Genomic DNA, 17,919 nt, shown 5'->3' on the forward strand with positions numbered 1-17,919 from the left:
ATGTGTGTGTGTCTGTGAGAGAGACACAGAGACTGAGAGAGAGACAACACAAAACAAGGGCTTCAGCTCAAAAGTACATGGTGTCACAAGATTGAATAGTTATAGAAACAAACACAGAAGACATTTCAGTAACAAATATAAGCATTTATTTGGCACCCAATGGCAATACAAAAACCTGGCAGTGGGAAGTGGAAAAGTCATAATCACTCAAATATTTCCACGCTCTATGGACCCAGAGGCAGGACCTGGCAGCAAGTCTTCCGGTCACCTGGCTCACAGCACATTTACTGAGCACCTTGACTGCTGCAGGTCTAGCATTTTGCCAGGCACCATGGGAGATGTGAAGGGAGGTTGTCTCACACATGATGGGTCTTCAAGGAGCTGCAGATAAAACCAGTGGCTAGAAACATAACCCGAGAAAAAGAACCAACTTGTATATATTGTCAAAAGGGAAATCTCAACAAAAAGTAGAATTCTAGCAGGGCTGGCTGCATGGTTATGTTCTTTCTTCACTTAACAAACATTTATTCAAGGCCTAGTTAAGTGCCAGGCACGGAGCACATACTGGAAAAAAAGAGAGACCAAGTTTCTTTCCTCATGAGCTTACAGCGTAAGCAGGGAAGATAAAAGGGAATCAGTGAAACAAGCAAATATATTAACTATAAAGTAAGTGCAATGAAGGAAATAAACAGCATTCAGTAACAAAGAATACAGGAGAAAACTATTTACAGAGAAATGACCTGCAAAGCCTTCCACAAAATAAAGATGCCACTCAAGACAAGTGTGGTGGGCGTGGAGGGCTCACAGGATCAGGGACAGAGGCCAGAAGGAACTCAGCACGGCTGAGAACCCACGGGGAGGCCACTGGGGCCGAGCTTAGCAAGAAATCATTGTTTAATGAGGCCGAAGGGGAAGGCAAGGAACTTATCTCGAACCAGGCTAAGTCGTTTGGATTTTATGAGGTGTAATAGGAAGCCAGGGGGTCAAGCAGGCAGGGTGACATCATCAGCTTTGAATTTAAAAATCAGAATGCCAAGAAGCCAGCCTGTAATGTAGAGAATAGACAGAAGGGGGCAGAATCGAAATAAAAAAGAAAGCCTTAAAGCGGGCAAGTTCACATAAGCAGAGTTTTCTAGCTAGGTTCTTCTCACTGAAAGAGGAATAATGAGAAGTGGGAGACAAGGCTACATAAAACCAAAGGGGAGTTCAATACTGAAGCATAACGCAGGAATGAGACAGCAGTTCCTTGCACAGTCAAATGATCCAGGGAGGGAATATTTTAGACACACCTGGTGGCAGCAGCAAGCAGGATAAAACCACAGGAAAAGGGAGGGACCGGAAGCAGGGTGGTAACCAGGGAGGCAGCCCAGACATGAGGTACAGGCTGACTGCATGCAGGTGGGAACCGTAATGGGGAGAAAAGAACATTACACAGGAAAGATCAAGAAAACATGGTGAGAGCTCACGGCGCTCGGGCAGCTTTCAGTAATAAGGAAACTCAGACAAAAAGATGACCAGCGAGACCTTTGGGCCTTCTAGGGACAAAGATCAATGATGTCCAGAGGTGACGACTGAAAGCCTGGATGCCTGGAGCCCCAAGAAGGAAGGAGGGTGTGTGGGTGGGGTGGTACGAAGGCTGCTGTTCCACAAAGGCAGTTTCTGCACACGGCAGAGGCTGTCTCCAATCCCACTCGCCTCTTCAAAGCCAAACCAAAATGCCTACTGGAAATACAAAAGACAGCAGATGATCTCTGAGGCACCTGAACTAAGGGAGTAAAAGCAATGCCCGAACTGTTCCCTATAGAAGCCCCAGGGGCAGGAACTGAACAAAAACATGGAAGAACTCTTTCATGTTCTCTTCATAAACTCACTGGCCAGGCTCTTCAACTGTGGCCAAAACACCTGTGGCAAACAGTCTAGCCAGTGTGCCTACACGGAAACAGTGTCACACAAAAGGAGCTGGCCTCAAGTCTCATATTCAATGGCGGAGATGACGGGCACAGGAAACAAGTCTGGAGATTCCCATATCCCTGAGTGGGGAAAGACAGAAACCGTGCATCCTGGAGAACAAAAGGCTCTATCACACCTCCAGCTGGCAGGGACGAGGGAGGAGGCATCACGTGGGAGGGTGTCCCGGGAACAGGTAGAGGTGACGGCACAGAGTGCTACAGTACTCGGACATCTCCTTGCAGCGGTGGAACTCCGTGCCTGGGGCATAGCCTTCACGCTCCTTGATAAGGGCATTCACCTGCAGAAGCAGGGAGGGGTTCAGAGTCTGAGAATCCTGTGCTTTTTCCAAAGTCACTCAACACAGGAACAGCAATGAGTCGACAAAACACACAGCAGAAAGGAGGAAAAAGGAGAACAGAGTGGAGATGGACATGTTCACGGAGCCAGCCCGAGCCGACTTACCTTGACCAGCATGTCGGCCACGTGCATGTCACAAGCTCTCTCAGTGAACACCTGAGCAAGTGCCTCGATGTACCAGGAACCTCGTTTGGTGTTCCGCATGGCTGCAGTCCCTGCATGCAGAACAGCATTAGACACGGTTTGCAGGACCTGCAGGATCCCCATGGCTGGACTTGATTTCCCAAGCCAGACATTCCCAGCAGCAGCTGGAGAATTCCAGGTTGAGCAGTGTAGGAATGGACTTGGGGACTCACCATACCTTTGAGGCAGGCATAGCCACAGATCATGTCTGAGCGAGTAGGCAGCCTCATCTTCAGCAGTTCCTCTTTCCCAGCATCGCTCTCCTCACACCCGGGGGATCCCGCCTGGTTCTTTCCGTCTTGCTGATCAACTCCACGATCGGTTTCATCTGTAGAAAGGCAGACAGAAATGGAGAGAGGTGTTACTTCTTCCCATCTTTCTTGAGTCTGTCATAGGAAAGCCCGAGTTCCCTAAAAGTTCCTTGACTGGAAGGCGCCATTTTCAGTCGTGGTCTCCCAACCTACGCTTGGTGAATTGAAGAAAAGAGGGGAAAAAAAAAAGATCATTACTCTGCAGCAAGCATCCTTTAGTCCGGGATGCCTGCTGTTCTGCTATTGGCCAGGCACGGTGCTCACGTGCTGGAGCACCTCCCATTCTGGGGAAGACAAAGTGCCAAATCAAACCAATCTTGTAAACAGAATCAAACAGCAGAGTTCATGATTCACTTGTTCACATAACAATATAGCTGGAGTTCACCTTGTTCCCACTGCAGTATACAGTGAATACTATACATTTACTTTTATTCCACAAACAAGAAATAAAAGTTAGTAAGCCAAAGATATGGTTATTATACATACCAGAAAATCACAACTTCAAACTAGGTATCAATAAAAATTTATAAAACAAGCATGACCAGCTGTTTCCAAGATCATTTCATGTTTTAATGTTTAATTTAAGGTTTAATTTCATGAGCTGTACCAAGCATCCAAGATTTAAGAGAGCTTTTAGAAGAGAAACGCTTAAAATTGGGAATCAATTGGGGGGAGTACATTACCCAGTTTCAGCAGTGTCTCCCAAACACACCCAGAGCACATGCCAGATTCTGAGGCAGGCCTTATATACCCCAGGGCAGCTTCTTGCCTCTTATTTCTGACATTGCTGTTTTGCGTGGAGGGTGGGCAAGGGTGCTGCTCATATAAAATGGACACAGGAAGGACTCCCAGGTCATCAGACCACAGGAAAGAGACAACGGTCTTTCACTGTATTCCTGTTCCACTCACAAGAGCTCAACAAGAAAGGCCATGTCTAAAAAGGCCCAAGATTCGCTGATTTAGCAAAAATGTACAAGGCAACTGTCACGCTGCCAGGTGCTGTTTTACTTGAAGCCCTAGGGATCTGCTGAAGGCGGAGCTCCTGTCCTCACGGAGCTGATCAACTCGGGCAAGGCACAGTGCTTTTTACAGACATTAATGTATTAAGTAAATACAGCAGGAAAATATGTGAGTGCAAATCTTTAAAAGAAACAACTGGCTACTGGTTATCCCTTGAAAGATTTCATTTTTGGAAAAGATGGAGAGACACAGCGGAATATTACTACAGAAAATAACAATTTCCACCATCTGAATCTAATACTGTCTAGAACTGTCCCTACAGAGGGAAAAAATGAACACTTGTATCTTTATTTAGACTAGAGCCCTTTATTTAGAAAGAGCCCTATATATGTCCCTCAGCACACAGTCACACTCATCTCCTGCCTTCACAGAGCAGATCTATTATCAATGTTATTGGCTCTTTCTTCAAATGTCCCTTCATCTGTTTTCTCTCTTACTGCTACACGATGTAATAGGCAGGCTTTCACCTACTCATCTGATACCTACAAGTGTCACTGCGGGTCAGGCAGTGCTCTTGGCCTGAGGTTACAGCAATGAAGGAAAAACAAAGTTATTGCCCTCACTCTTCCCTTAGTGCAGCTTCCTGCCACACAGACCGTCCTGGAGAAACATCTATCTCATTCTTTCTTATTTACAGTTCAGCCAGCTCTGTACTATTAACCCAAATCTCAGCTGTGACTAAAGGCTTGTCATCAGCTGGATCTGCTTCCTGTGACCAACCACACTTCACTTCAACTTATACAGGTAATCAGTCTTCTATTGGATCTGGGCATTTTGGGAGGGAAGGGGCAATATGTCTTTTTAGACCCTGAGTGTCCAACATGCTACACTGCCTCTTCCCCGTGGAAGACAGCATATTTTCACCAAAAAAATCACAGTATTCTAGGTCCAGAGTTAACTGTAAACCCCTTCCAATGGGCCTTTCAATAATCTATCCTTAGGTGTACTCTTTCACAGGTACAGTCTGGGTGTCACTTGTTCCCTCGTTGCTTACATGAGGCATCTAAACTAGTCCCAAGCACATCTGCTCTATTGCCCCGAGTAACTACTAGGCCCCTTGGAGGGGCCAGGTTTTCTTTCACTTTTCTGATAGTTCTGACTCTAGTCCTAGTCATATTATAGGAGCTCAGCAACATACACTCTGGGGAGGTATCAAGATTAGGGGGCTAATAGGATTAGCTACTGGCCACACAACAGGGTAGTGTCCTTTAAACCAAGCTCTAGGCCCCATGTTATATCTGGCATTTTGGGTGGATTAACTATGAGCCAGGTACAGTGCTAAGTTAGCCCTTGAGTGCACAGTTCCAGTCAACTACTACAGCCAGTTGACAAAAATAAGTATAGTGTTCACATACGCTTTACCTCAAGGAAAACCGTGGTAGAAAAACATCCATAACTTCTGTAACTTCACATAGCTGCTAAACAGTAGAGACCAGAGTTTGATTCTCAAGTCTAACTCTTAACTACTCTTCTCTTACAGGGTGGGAAGTATGCCATGTTTGTCTACCTAGCCTCGTCACACAGCTCTGGAAGGGGTAGGGCAGGTGGCATGCAAGAAAGAGAAGGGAAAGAGAAGGAAGAGTCCAAGGCTGACAGGTTCTGAACTGCTGTCATCCTGCAAGGTCCACGAATGATAGAGGAAAGAAGCAGAGAGTGGAAGTGCATGTGCGAGTGGGAAAAGAAGAAAAAGAGGAGATTAAGTGAGACGGATAGAAGACAAGACAGAAGATCCTAGATTGGAATTTAGTAACAAAAAAAGCATATCAGAGTTAATAGGCACAGAAAATCCAGGTTTGTCAGAAAAGAAGGCAGATGCTGGCAAGAGTCCTGGCAACAAGAAATGGTGGTGCACAGAGAGCTGACCAGCCTGAGAGCCAAGGGCTGCCCAAGTCCCAGCACACCCCATGCATCGGGAGACACTTACAGAGCAAGAGAGGCGGTGGCAGCAGTGAACAGAAGGAGGTGCCCAAGGGGTCCAATAGCACCTGAGAGGAGCAAACAGGATAGTGAGAGCTGGTGGGAGGCTGCCCAGGAGCCACCGCCCAAGTGCTGGCCTGCCAGGACACTCACCTCCACGGCAGGCTTGGATGAAGAACATTTTTGGCTTGTTCTGCAGACTTGGGCAGTTGGCGTTGTCAAAGAGCCGAAAAACCTCTTGTAGCTGCCAAAGAGAAATGATGGAGAGGTGAGTTAAGAAGTTAGGAGGGCTGGGTCTGGCATGATGGCTCAGTGGCTAAATCCTCGCCTTGCAACAGCCAGGATCCTATACGGGTACTGGTTTGTGTCCCACTTCCCTTCCAGCTCCCTGCCAGGTGCCTGGGAAAACAGCTGAGGATGGCCCAAAGCCAGGGAACCCTATAGCCATGTGGGAGACATGGAAAATTCTCCTAGCTTTGGATCAACTCAGCTGTCTACTGCAGCCACTTGGGCGGTGAACCAGTGGACAGAGGGTGTTTCTGTCTTTCCTTCTCTCTGTAAATTTCTTTCCAATAAAAACAAATAAATCTCTTAAAAAAGAGAGAGAGAAGTCAGGGGGGCCTCCAGAAGCCCTCTAAGCACAAGAGCCATCATGACTGGGAGGTACAGGCAGAAGGTGAAATCCCCTAGTGAATTTCAACAGTTGGTTTCCGGAGGATTACACACACCTCAAGTAGTTTCCCGTCTACACCATAGATTCCACCCTCTACACCATGCGACAGCAGTGCCACTATGCAGGAGTCCATGACACGGTGTGCAGGTAACTGTGCAAACTTCTGAAGTTTTTCTCGCATTTCCTAGAAGACAAGACAAGACACTTTTCAGTACTGTTTGCTATAGTCAGCACCAATGTAAGCAGAAACCCTTGGTTCCTACCTGAAATCGTAAGCTACCAGCAGGTAAAATGCTTTCTCAATATTCTTATGTCAATGACAAGAAACTGCAGAGACTCTCTGAGAAGCTACAGGCTCACCAGAGAAACGCACCTGGCCTGAGCCACAAAGTTCTAACCACAGGTTCACCGATGTGCCAGAACAGGCTATGAACTCTTAGATTAAAGCAAGTCGCTGAAGTAATGAAACTAATCCTTGGCTATGCCTCATTCCCTGATCTCAATCAGATCTTTCGTTAGATCAAGTGTTCTTGTATATAAACAGCACAGGAGGATCACAGGGGGGCTAAGACTGAGTAAGCAATGTATCTATTCCACTGTAAGAAAACACACTGTTCTGCCACACAGGCTCAACAGCATCAGGGCAGGAGAGAATCACAACTTGTGTGCAGGTAGCAAAGTCACTCCTGGATGGGCAGGGTGCTGTCTGTCTCAGTGCTGTGCTCAGGGCCAGCGTGCTGTGATGGAGGCTGCATCTGTAGTATGACTGCACACATGGCCTCTGGGATCAAGCTAATAGAGGCTTGAACCCTGGTTCACAAAGAGAACCAGTTACTAAGTCCCTCATGGCTCCAATTTTATAAGAAAACAATTACTAGTAAATATTCTCTAAGTTTGCGACAGAGATATTTCACAGAAAGGACTTACACTGTCCTCTTGCACATAGTGTAGGTATCTAATGAGGAGCCATAATGTCATCTTCACAAAAAAATTATTACTGAACCTTGTAGTACAATCAAAGAATGTTCTTTATCTTGCACTAAATGACCATACAGGATACCACGACCTTAAGTACTTGGCTTATCCAACATCAAAGTACACTGTGCCTAATTTGTAACCTGGACTAAAGCTTTAAATGCATTATTTCCCTCTATAACTCTGATGTCCAGGTCTTTTCTCCTAAGTGACATGAATAGAGGTGAAAACAAAGTAATTTCATTGTGAATCTGCTGAAATATAATGGAGATGAATATCCTATTTTAGCAGAATGGCTCCAGCACAAATTTTTGACATCAACCACACACAACCCCAAACAAAAAGCATACCTGTGTAACACACTGCAGTGGTTCTCAAAATGGGAGCCTTGAAGCAGCCACAGCAGCAACCACCTAGGAACTTACTGTAAAATCCCGGGCCCTGGCAAACTGTTTCTACAAGGCCTCCGGGTGATTCTGATCTGTTAAAACTTGAGAACTACTTATGTATGGGCTTGGAAAACCTCTGCTTGCAGCTAATTGAGCCGTACAAACAGAAGCAACCATAGAAGTGGAAATCTTATGGTAATAAAGAGATAAAACCATTTGCTTCAAGAACATGTAACTTCAAAAAAATATCTGTGATTATTCTAGTGAACCTTACAGTAACAGAATTCATCATAATGACAGTTAAAAGAACTTTGCTCCAAGAGAATAAAAGCTACATACTTGGGCACTTACTCATGAGTAATTTTCAACTAAGATTTAGTCAGTAAAAAGAGAACAACAAAACCCAAACATACATTTTGTACCTGAACCTAGTAAGACTGAATTAATAAGTGGGGGGATTTTCCACAAGTGGCTTAAAATAGTACCTGTGGACTTATTTCTGATAAAATTACAGTACTTCTAAAAATAGCTGGTTTCTTAACTCCGGGATATGTTTTTTGGCTGGAGGTTGGGAGATGTGTGAGAGTAACCGGTGAATCCTCTGAAACTAAATGCAATATTGTATGGAGAGCTGCATTTCCAGGGATGACCCAGACTGTGCAAAGCTGTTTGGAACCCCAGAAAAACAAAAACACATAGTAGAAGAAAATCTGTCACATTCCCCCAAATAGGTAAATGGCAACTTCAGAACTAATAACCTGAAGAAGTAGAGAATTTAATCAAACAAAACGAAAAAACCAAACTCCGGCGATGAGAAAACCAGTGCACTCTCCAGGATTGTCAAGAGATGAGGGTTCTCTTATGACTAATCGTACTATTTCCTGATTTAAAACAGCATTTATCTCTAATGTCACAAAGGTTTGGCAAGAGAAAGGATACTAATTTTGCTGGTTCTGATTCTTTGCTCAACACATAATAATGGTGAGAGAGCAGTTTTTGGAGAGATCCCGTCATGAACGGGGCTGGCAGACCCTCAGTGCACCACACTGTGACGCGCATGTATCTCTGTTGTATGCGGCCTTCCCTCTCTGCAATGCCTGTCCCACTCCTCTCCCCTGCAGGAGCTCCTGTACTCCCAGCTTGCTTACGCCTCAGCTGCTCCATTTCTGCCTAAGCATTTCTTCCTCTCGGCTCCTAGGGAAGACACTGTCACTCTTGTTGGGTTCTTGGGCATGAAACAGAATTCACTTTTTTTCTGCCGGGCCCAAGACTTCTGCATCCACCGGAAGTACCATAAACTCAAAGTCCATGTTTTAAAAATCACTGCAGCTAGCTTAGTCTCCCTCTATAAAGTAGTCAAAGTTTATTTCTAGTGTCATTTAGTTACAGGACAATCTACCCAGAGGATTAAAATTTAATGGGCCTGTGAATTTGCATAGTTTTACACAAATGGGAATAGCATTTATAAACTGGGCCCAGACTATCAAATCAATGTCTCCAGTAACAAAAAAAAAAAAAAAAAAAAAAAAAGAAAAAGAAAAGGTAATACATTACTGACTTGGCTAGTCAGTATTTTATTTCTCTCAGGAATGTAAGACCCCTATTAACTACACATACTGGAAAAGCATGACATGTGTCTAGTGTGAAGAATGGCTAGGCCAAAACCTCTAAGAAAACATACACATCACATTTTCTTAGATGATCTTCTAACAGGAGCCCCTCTGTTAGACCCATGGTGGATATCCTACCCTTGGTTCCCTACATGTGCAGCAGACCTCTGGAAAGTGTGTAACTCATGTGAATACTTGGTGACAGAAACAGGTGTTTCAGCCACAGCTTTGAAACGAGCCTGTATTTATTTTGCATGAGCTATTAATGGCAGGCTGGCAACAAGAGCAAGAAAAGGGTAACACCCAGGTATCTACTGATGACACTGCCCTTAATGAGTATAGCAAATATATAATTATTTTCACAGAAGTAGGACAGCTAAGAAACAGAAACGATCACCACAGACACTACTAAACATAAAACAAAGACCCCTCTGCCACTTGAACCAGATGAAGGAGAACCCTTCGAAATTTTAATTTCACCACTAACAGTCCAAAACAAAGTTTAGTTAACAGGAAAGTATATGACCACATGTTATATCTTAAGGGATACTGTTTCTGGACTAGACTCTAGCAAAAACACTATGGGTTAGTTCTTGTTAACCTCAATTACTAAGCTATATTACCAACTCTGTTATGCCAGGAATTCATATTTTGAAATGGGTAACAGCCTATTTCTAAATGTATATCAATAAATTTATAATTGACTCTAGAATAATCATACTTCCTTAATCTATTACATTTCAGGTTTTCTAATTCTGTATTTCAATAACATGTTTATTTCAAAGTTATACAGACGATAGTTATTGCTCAATTTAAGTCTTTACAGGTATCCTATATGTAGGATGATGGGACATATGAATTAGTTCATTACTGCTATAAAGTAGTATTTACCAGGGTAGTTCTAGTAGATCAACATCTGCAAGAATTATAGCAGCAAACAGACTTTTAAACAACAATTAGACTCTTAAGCAGCAGTACAAACCAAGAAGTACATGTCCAGAGCAGTCCTAGCTTATAAATACCCTTCCTGATTTGGTCGGGTGAATCTCAGCAGGTCATCATTTACTGAGGGATCAGGAATCAAGTTTCTAACCATGTAAAAGTGAGAACCCAAACCCTGGACTATTCCTGCCTACGGAAGCACAGCTACCCTGAGACTGTATCAACATGAGAACAGACGGCTGACCCCACATCTTTTTTTACTAGACTGCAAGATGAGAGGCACAACAGAGTGAGTGAAGACACAAGGAGTGTAAATTCCAGCAGATGCTTCTGACCCCAAATCACAGCCCAGCTCTCTCAGGCGCGTGTCAATCTTTCCTGCCTCACACACCTGTGCAGTCTGGTCATGTAGAACGTGCACATCGTAGCCCAAAAGCTTGAAGAGGGTGGTTAGGGTATTGTGGTCCACATCTCCTCCGGAGCGAAATTCCAGATCTTTCTCTCCAGTGAAGCGTACATTGCTCAGCACCAATGCCAGGCCACGAGGCCTGGACTGCAACCTATACGCCTGGGGAAGGGAGGCCAGTTAGACCATGAGCTTCTTGGTGACATCACCTAGGACTCCCCCATTAGACAGACACTGCTAACCCCCAGCTGACAGATGAAGGTTATCATCTCATCAGGAAAGACTTTCTGACTAACAAGGCAAAAAAGAAACATTTATGACCAAGAAGGAAATTTCATTTCCACTTCTTCAATGCGCACCAGCTGGCAGTGTGTCTGATAAAAGTCGGGAGCGCAAGGCTTCACATGAAGGCAGGGGGAGCCATCTCTGCTGTCCAGGGAGTGTTCCACAGTGTCTGCGGTGTAGACAGAAAGCACAAACACTAGCACACAACCTAAGTTATCAATCACAGTACACCACTGTCACTTCAGACACCCCTGTGAACTAGGGCTGTGATAAAATACTGGTCTTACTCCCTTATCTGTGAGCTCCACGAGAGTGGAGATCTGCTAGCTTATGCTCACCACTGAGTCCTCGGCACTTGGCTCACAGGTAGCGGTGCTCAAGCCACTGAATGACTAACTGGGCTGTCTCATAAAAGACTGTTCTAATTTCTCAGCTATGCCAGTGGCCTCGAATATAGCCTTGCCTCAGTTATATAGAGAAGACAGGCTGGTCATGAGTAGGAACTTTCTACCTGTGTAACGTGCTCAAAGGGCCAGTCACCATCAAGAGTGTTATCAATTACGAAAGGGAAATTGGCCCTGTGTAAACTGTGACTGAATTACTCCCCTTACAAAAGGTCTCAGGGCAAAACCAAGTAACAGTCAAAAAAAAAAAAAAAAAAAAAAAGGAAGGTCTCTCTTATCCCTCTTTTATCCCACAATTCTCACCTGTTGACAGGCGGAGCTGTTTGTGAGGGGAGCAGGACTCACACACGGGAAAAGCAAGACTCAAGTCGTAGTCACAGCTCAACTGTGAAGAAATCGGGACTCACCATGACAGACCCTGGGGAGAGGGCTCAGTCCAAACAAAACACAACCCAGGCCACCCCCTCCTGCACTCACAAATGTCTTCCCAGCCACATTAACCCTTCTCAAGACGCATTTCTAGGGCTCCATACCGGTGGGTGTGCACACTGAAGGCCAGAGAGGGTTGTGAGCAACAGATCCTCCAGGTGCCCCTGCTTGGTCTCCCTCAGCGCCACACAGAAGGCATCAAAAGCCTGTGGACCCCTCTTGGGCAGCAAGTTGAGCAGTTCCACATTTTGGCTGAAATTGCCCACTTTTGCCTAAGATATAAGAATAAAACATAAGATATAAGAATAAAACATGAAAATCATATTTATTATCTAGCTACAATTCTATTTCTTTACATAAGCTGCCTAATAATAGCCTTGTCCTACAAAGGGGATTCTGTATACAAAGTCTTTATGAGTGACTTCACATTTTATCAAGTGCATTTCCATTTCCCTAGAAAAGCAACATCTCCTTTCTGCCCTTACCCACGTTCTATTCCTACCCTGAAGACCAAGTTAGCACCCTGAATCCCCTCTCTTGCTTCCAGGCACCTGGATGAGCTCCCTCATTTCCAGTGTGATGACGTCCTTCTCCAGGAGATGTTCCAACAGTTCACTCAGCAATAGCTGCTTGGCCAGCACTACTCGATTCCTTTTCAGAGTTTCCTGATGGTCGGGATGCATGCCGCACACCGGCAACACCCTAGAGGCAGAAGGTAGAAGGCAAAGCCTTTAAACACAAGCCATGGTACAAGAGTGGCATGAGTAGGAAAATCAAGAATAATACCAAGAGTACCTATATTCTATTGAATCTGGCTAAAAATCAAAGTGGTAGGTCTGGTGTGGTGTCCTAAAGGCTAAAGTCCTTGTCTTGAATGTGCAAGGATCCCATATGGGTACCGGTTCCTGTCCCAGTGGTCCCACTTTCCATGCAGCTTCCTGCTTGTGGCCTGGGAAAGCCGTCGAGGATGGCTCAAAGCTTTGGGATCCTGCATCCGTGTGGGAGACCCGGAAGAGCTCCTGTCTTCTGGCTTCAGAGTCATTTGAGGAGTGAATGATCGGATGGAAGATCTTCCTCTCTGTCTCTCCTCCTCTCTGTATATCTGCCTTTCCAATAAAAATAAATAAATCTTCAAAAAAAAATCAAAGTTGTACCAAGCAATTACACATTGATCTTAAGTAATGATGCATAATTATTTGTGGACTAGGTGAATAATGAATAGTGGGACTAGTGGAGCTTAAGTATCTTTTTTCATAGAAGTTACTGAAATTGATGTACAAAACCTTACAGCATCTTGAGCAAGGAACTCTGGATCCAATAACTGACACTCAAGCCAATGGTCAGGCTTACTGAAAAGCTACATACTCTTACCTACTTACATGAATACTTTAAAAGCTTTAAGTTCCTGTGGCAAAATGATAGGAAAAATAATAAAGATTTTTCCACATGTGGATAAGCAGAAAAAAAAGACAGAATTAGAATAGATAAATGCCAAATGATAAACAGGACCAATATGACTTGAAACCATTCATATGCTTAAAGCAAATGAGAAAGGAATATAACAGATCCAGATTGTACATTTAAAGCCTATTTTCACATGCATTTTGATTTCACAGATATTATAATGGGGGAGGAAAAGCATGCATCCCCAGGAGGGCTGGCTTAGGGAAGTGATTCTGTTAAAAGAAGTGTAGGAGAAGAGCAAGGTTTTAGAGGAACTGAGACCCAAGAAGACAGCCAGTGGGATCCTAAGATACAGGAAGTAACACCCATACTTACCTAGGACAACAACATCTACACAAAACAAAACTCTCACTTATAGATCACCTTAAAACACATCAAAGCACTAACAGCGACCCACATCACCAATGGTGGGGCAGATTCCTACTTCAGTTTACCAGCAGCATTCTCTGCTTAAAATGTTTCTGGTTTCCACAGCACCCCTTAAAAAGCCCCCAGAGAACCTCTTCCATATGCAGAACTCATTCAACTTGAATTCTGAAACAACACTGCTTAGTTTTAAGCTGAAGAATCATCTCTCTGAACACCTGCTCCTTCCACTGGTACTAGGAACAGCGCCTTACATTTTAACTTTCCAGTAGCGTCCAATCATCCAAAATTTGAGGGGGGGCGGAGTGCAGAAAATGAATATCAAGAGAATTTTGAATTCTTGGGTCTGCATTCTTCTCAAGGTCCTTGGACCAATGTCCCGTGTTATTCTGCCGGGGATGGACTAGGAGGCATTCAAATTTGTTCTCCCCGGGTGATGCCTGGCCCGCGACACAAAGACTTCGGGGCATGGAAGTCATACTGGAAGCCACTGCAATCTCCTTGTCCTATCCGAGCACCTCACCCCCGAGGGCTGTGTTAACTTCTCCGCTCAATCAAACCAAAGGCAACAGAGGGTGAGCACCGCGTTCTGCAAAGTCTCACTGGTTCTTTGCAAGAGAGGGTACATTCCAGGGAGAAAGGATGGAGAATCTAAGCAAAGCAGAAAGCGAGATGCTGCAGCGGGACTGGTTATCTTATTCAGAGCCCCGCTGGGCTGGACAAAGAGGCTGGGAGTGCTTCCCCATGAATGACAAGGCCAAGGAGGCCCGGCACGAGCTCCCCTCCACAACGGGTCAGGCTCGCAGAGGTTTGGGGTGTCTCGGCTGAACCTCCAAACCCCGGCAACGATAGGCACGGCTGTTTGGAGCGGCTCCGAGGGGAGCGGGCGACCTTGGGGGCACCTCTGGCACCCGCAATCTCCTTTCCTGGGCCCCACCAACGCCCCCTGAAACCCTTCCCCACTTACCTGCGCCCCCTGTCAGCAGCCATTAGCCCCTTTTGCTGCAGGCTGGGCCGGAACCCCGCGCTCGGCGCCGCCATTTCCCGCTTTTACCTCGCTGTGCACGTACCACCCACAACCCAAACAAACCCCAGACCGCCGTCGCGTCCTCCGCATCCCTCCCCCGGCCGCAGACGCACCCCGCGCCTGCGCCCTACAGCCGCGCAGATCCTCCCCGACTCCAGGCCGGCTACGCCCCCCGCCGGCCCCGAGCGCCGCGGACGTCGAACCGTGCTGTCCAATGGGACGAGACGAGGCTCTCGGCGGAAAGGGAAGAGGCGGGGAAAGAGAGAGGCTGCGTCCGACCTGCGAGTCCGATTGGCTGTAGGTTCCCGCGGAAAGTGTGGCCCTCCTCCCCCTGGTGCCGCCCACCTGTTCTGCTCCGCCTAGTGCGATGACTTCACCGGGCAAGGAAGGTCGTCGATCTCGCTTTATTGAAATGTTTAAGTCGGGAGGGTGGAAAACACTGAGAGAACGCCCGCGCAATGAAGGCCTGCGCGTAGTGTGGGGTTAGTGATAGGGTAATCGCTCCCAATGAGCAAAACCTGCAGCACAGCCGCAGCCTGGAAAGCCTGGTATCCTTACTGGGAACTGAGGAAGCAGGGCAGGAGCCTGAGGTAACACACTAGGGATGCGCTGACGGGATTAGTGACCCGGGAGTTTTAACAGAGATGCCTCAAGAGAAAGTAGTTTCCTCAGATACTAATCCCTCTTGCTTCTCTAAAAATTATTATTATTTTCTATCACTCACCTCCATCCTTTGTCAAACTGGCAACCACTCATTCCACGGCTTTCAGACCCAGTGGGGAACTGTTCTTTGGCCCCTAAGCAGGAGCTAAAGTGATGCCTGAGCCACCACCCTTCCGAAGGTGGGCCCATTAGAGCTTTGATTCACTTTGGTGGGGTATTCCCAGTCATGTTAGACCACCCTGCCCCTTATGTCTATATATAAAATCTCCCACCCCATGTCAGTGCTTCTCCCAAGATAGACTGAGAGAGCTGGCCTCACCTTCAAGTTACCTTGTACTGAAAACACAACAGGCTTCAGAATCACAAGTTCAAGTTTTTTTTTTTTAATGATATTAACTACCAGTGCACCTTTGTGCAAGTTATCGAACCCCTCTCAGCTTCGGAACACTCTTGTTTCAATGAGAGTAATACCTTGCAAGGAATCTAATAGAGCGAAAACACCTGCAATAAAAACAATGTGTTTTTTGTCACTCAGATGTCACTTCCTCCTCTCTCTGAATCACCTCCCTATCTCACCACCCATCTACTTCTGCAAATACTGGACACGGGTAGGTCACTGAATGTTTCCAGAAAACTCCTCATCCCAAACAGGAAGGGCTTACCGTCGCCTCACTCCCCTCTGGGTTCAAGTCCCCATTTGCGGTGTCCAGGCAGTAGCACAGTTCCTGACACACAGCAGGCATGAGGAAATGCTGATTGCGTGCGTGAGCGGGTCTGCTGTGGAGAGATGATCAGTGCTGGGAGAGTCATTTAGGGTGGCGTCCAGTTGTCTTCATAGAAGACGTTGTCATCCTCGGGGGGACCAAAGCAGACCTCGTAGGCAGGGGGTGGTGTCAGAGGCTCTGCTTTGGGGAGTTCCCGCAAGCTCTGCAGATCAGGGGCTGTGGACACCACCCGTGCTCCCCGAGGCCGGAGACTGAGTGGAGTTCTCCCAGGGTTAGCTCTCTGCGTCATGGATCCCTCCGAGCCCACTCGCCTTCTCAGTCTGTCCCTGCTGTTCTCCTCTTGGTGGCCAGGCTGCCCCCCTTCAAGTCCTGGGGGGATTTCAATGCTGCTGTAAGGGGGTGGTTGATCCTGTTCTTGGGGGTGGGGCTGTGATCCCACCACAGCTTCTTCATAGGTCGGCACCTCAAAGGCTTCATTGTCCCTAAGAGAGGAGAAATCAGGTCATGGGTGTCTCCCTGAAAGGAGCCTTTTTTTTTTCCTCTTTTTCATGACTGCCACCCACAAAAGGTCATCAGCCACTGATCCCACCTCTCTTGGATACCAGTGACAGAAGCAAGTAGATGGTATAACCTGGAGGAATAGAGGAGTACACGGGATGAGCCCAAGATGTGCAGCCCTCAACTCACCGTGCATTGCCTGAGGCCCCTGGGCTCTCTGTCTCTACTGATCGGAACCCCCATTCCAGAAAACAGGACAGGAGGCAGGCACACAAAAATAAGCCGCTCAGGATGAAAAAGAAATAAGCCACTGGGGCGATGTCCGGCCGAACGCCCAGCAAAGCCAGCCCGAGGAGGAGGGAGGCGCAGCACAGGAAGAGGAGCGGCTTCTCCAGTCTCCCCCACAACTGGCTTGGCACCATGGCCCCTCCCCAGGCTCCTGCAAAAAGAGACACAGCTGTCGTGTCTGAACCAGTTGGCATCACCTCTACATCTAATAACAAGGTAAATATACTCTCTTCCTTTGATTTTCAGGTTCTTCCATCCTAAGTCACCTGCATTACTGCAGAGGTCTAGCCAACTCTTTCTGTCTCTAGATATCAGTGATGGGGAATGGCCAGAAAGCCAGCCCAGGTGTTTTCTCTGCCAGCCGTCAGGCATGTTTATTGTATCACAGCTCGGGCTCTCTTCCTGTTTTCTTTCCTTCTGGCTCCGTTCCTCTAGGACACCATCCAGGAGCCAGTCCCAGGAAGGCCCTTGCTGGGACCTCAGTGCACACCGGCATCCTTGGAATCCAGGTGATGGGGCGGGCCCTGCCTTTTCTCCATGATGGCTCCTACCTCTCAGGCAGAGGCCCTCAGTCTGACCTGCCGGGGACAGAAGGCCACACAGCAGCACAGGCCCTTTCTGAGTCTGTCTTCTCCTTTCCTGCACAGTCCTCTGACTGTACACACCCTCACTGGAGACAGATCGTGCATACAGGACACAGCTGTGTAAGGAAGAGTTTCACAGACAACAGTCTGCGGCTATGGCTAGAGGGCCTGGTAACTCCTGCCCTCTGCCGTTCCCCAGATCACCGGGCTCCCCCCACTCTCCATGGACCTAACTCACAAAACTCAGGTTTCAAGTTTCCTGCCAGGAATGAGTACAAGGCTAAGAAGGGAAACATTTCTCTAAAACATAGCAATCCTGAGGCAGCCCCTCCCCTCAAACAGAGGTAGTTCCTCTGTCAGGACTTCTCTGAACCCCACAGGAGTCACAGATCCCCTACTCACATCCCGGCCCAAATTCCATGGCCCTTCTGCCCTCTGGAGTTCCTTGCTCAC

The 17,919-nt window shown here is 46.7% G+C and overlaps 2 protein-coding genes across 6 annotated transcripts; both read right to left on the reverse strand.

Annotated features, from left to right (window-relative positions):
- Positions 1 to 1,419: 1,419 nt before the first annotated feature.
- CASP2 (caspase 2) lies at positions 1,420 to 16,149 on the reverse strand. Of its 3 annotated transcripts, none has more exons than XM_058681361.1 (11): positions 16,034 to 16,149; positions 12,403 to 12,553; positions 11,956 to 12,123; positions 11,726 to 11,807; positions 11,093 to 11,187; positions 10,719 to 10,895; positions 6,467 to 6,595; positions 5,892 to 5,982; positions 2,669 to 2,818; positions 2,413 to 2,522; positions 1,420 to 2,248 (listed from the first exon to the last, which is right to left on the reverse strand). In XM_058681361.1, exons 2-11 carry the CDS (start codon positions 12,532 to 12,534, stop codon positions 2,117 to 2,119), a joined length of 1,266 nt encoding a protein of 421 aa, XP_058537344.1. In that variant the 5' UTR covers positions 12,535 to 12,553; positions 16,034 to 16,149; the 3' UTR covers positions 1,420 to 2,116. The 3 variants fall into 3 exon arrangements, with proteins under 3 accessions (XP_058537344.1, XP_004594391.2, XP_058537346.1); XM_004594334.3 differs by lacking the exon at positions 16,034 to 16,149 and adding an exon at positions 14,649 to 14,886 and having other exon boundaries at positions 1,421 to 2,248; XM_058681363.1 differs by lacking the exons at positions 1,420 to 2,248; positions 2,413 to 2,522; positions 16,034 to 16,149 and adding exons at positions 5,746 to 5,806; positions 14,649 to 14,898 and having other exon boundaries at positions 2,685 to 2,818.
- TMEM139 (transmembrane protein 139) lies at positions 15,094 to 17,904 on the reverse strand. 3 transcript variants are annotated; one of them, XM_058681365.1, is made up of 3 exons: positions 17,869 to 17,904; positions 16,784 to 17,033; positions 15,094 to 16,578 (listed from the first exon to the last, which is right to left on the reverse strand). In XM_058681365.1, exons 2-3 carry the CDS (start codon positions 17,014 to 17,016, stop codon positions 16,182 to 16,184), a joined length of 630 nt encoding a protein of 209 aa, XP_058537348.1. In that variant the 5' UTR covers positions 17,017 to 17,033; positions 17,869 to 17,904; the 3' UTR covers positions 15,094 to 16,181. The 3 variants fall into 3 exon arrangements, with proteins under 3 accessions (XP_058537348.1, XP_058537347.1, XP_004594392.2); XM_058681364.1 differs by lacking the exon at positions 17,869 to 17,904 and adding an exon at positions 17,149 to 17,167; XM_004594335.2 differs by lacking the exon at positions 17,869 to 17,904 and having other exon boundaries at positions 16,784 to 17,831.
- Positions 17,905 to 17,919: the final 15 nt, after the last annotated feature.

This window comes from Ochotona princeps, chromosome 25, assembly GCF_030435755.1.
Source record: "Ochotona princeps isolate mOchPri1 chromosome 25, mOchPri1.hap1, whole genome shotgun sequence".
NCBI lineage: Eukaryota > Metazoa > Chordata > Mammalia > Lagomorpha > Ochotonidae > Ochotona > Ochotona princeps.

What these genes read in the sequence shown, in the direction of transcription:
- CASP2 (XM_004594334.3), bottom strand. Translation starts at nt 14,722, where the DNA reads ATGGCGGCGCCGAGCGCGGGGTTCCGGCCCAGCCTGCAGCAAAAGGGG. An exon ending in ACAGCTCCGCCTGTCAACAG is followed by an intron (nt 11,188 to 11,725) that starts GTGAGAATTGTG and finishes TCTACACCGCAG; the next exon opens with ACACTGTGGAACACTCCCTG. An exon ending in TGGCCGACATGCTGGTCAAG is followed by an intron (nt 2,249 to 2,412) that starts GTAAGTCGGCTC and finishes CTGCTTCTGCAG; the next exon opens with GTGAATGCCCTTATCAAGGA.
- TMEM139 (XM_004594335.2), bottom strand. Translation starts at nt 17,076, where the DNA reads ATGCCAACTGGTTCAGACACGACAGCTGTGTCTCTTTTTGCAGGAGCC. An exon ending in GGGGCCTCAGGCAATGCACG is followed by an intron (nt 16,579 to 16,783) that starts GTGAGTTGAGGG and finishes CTCCTCTCTTAG; the next exon opens with GGACAATGAAGCCTTTGAGG.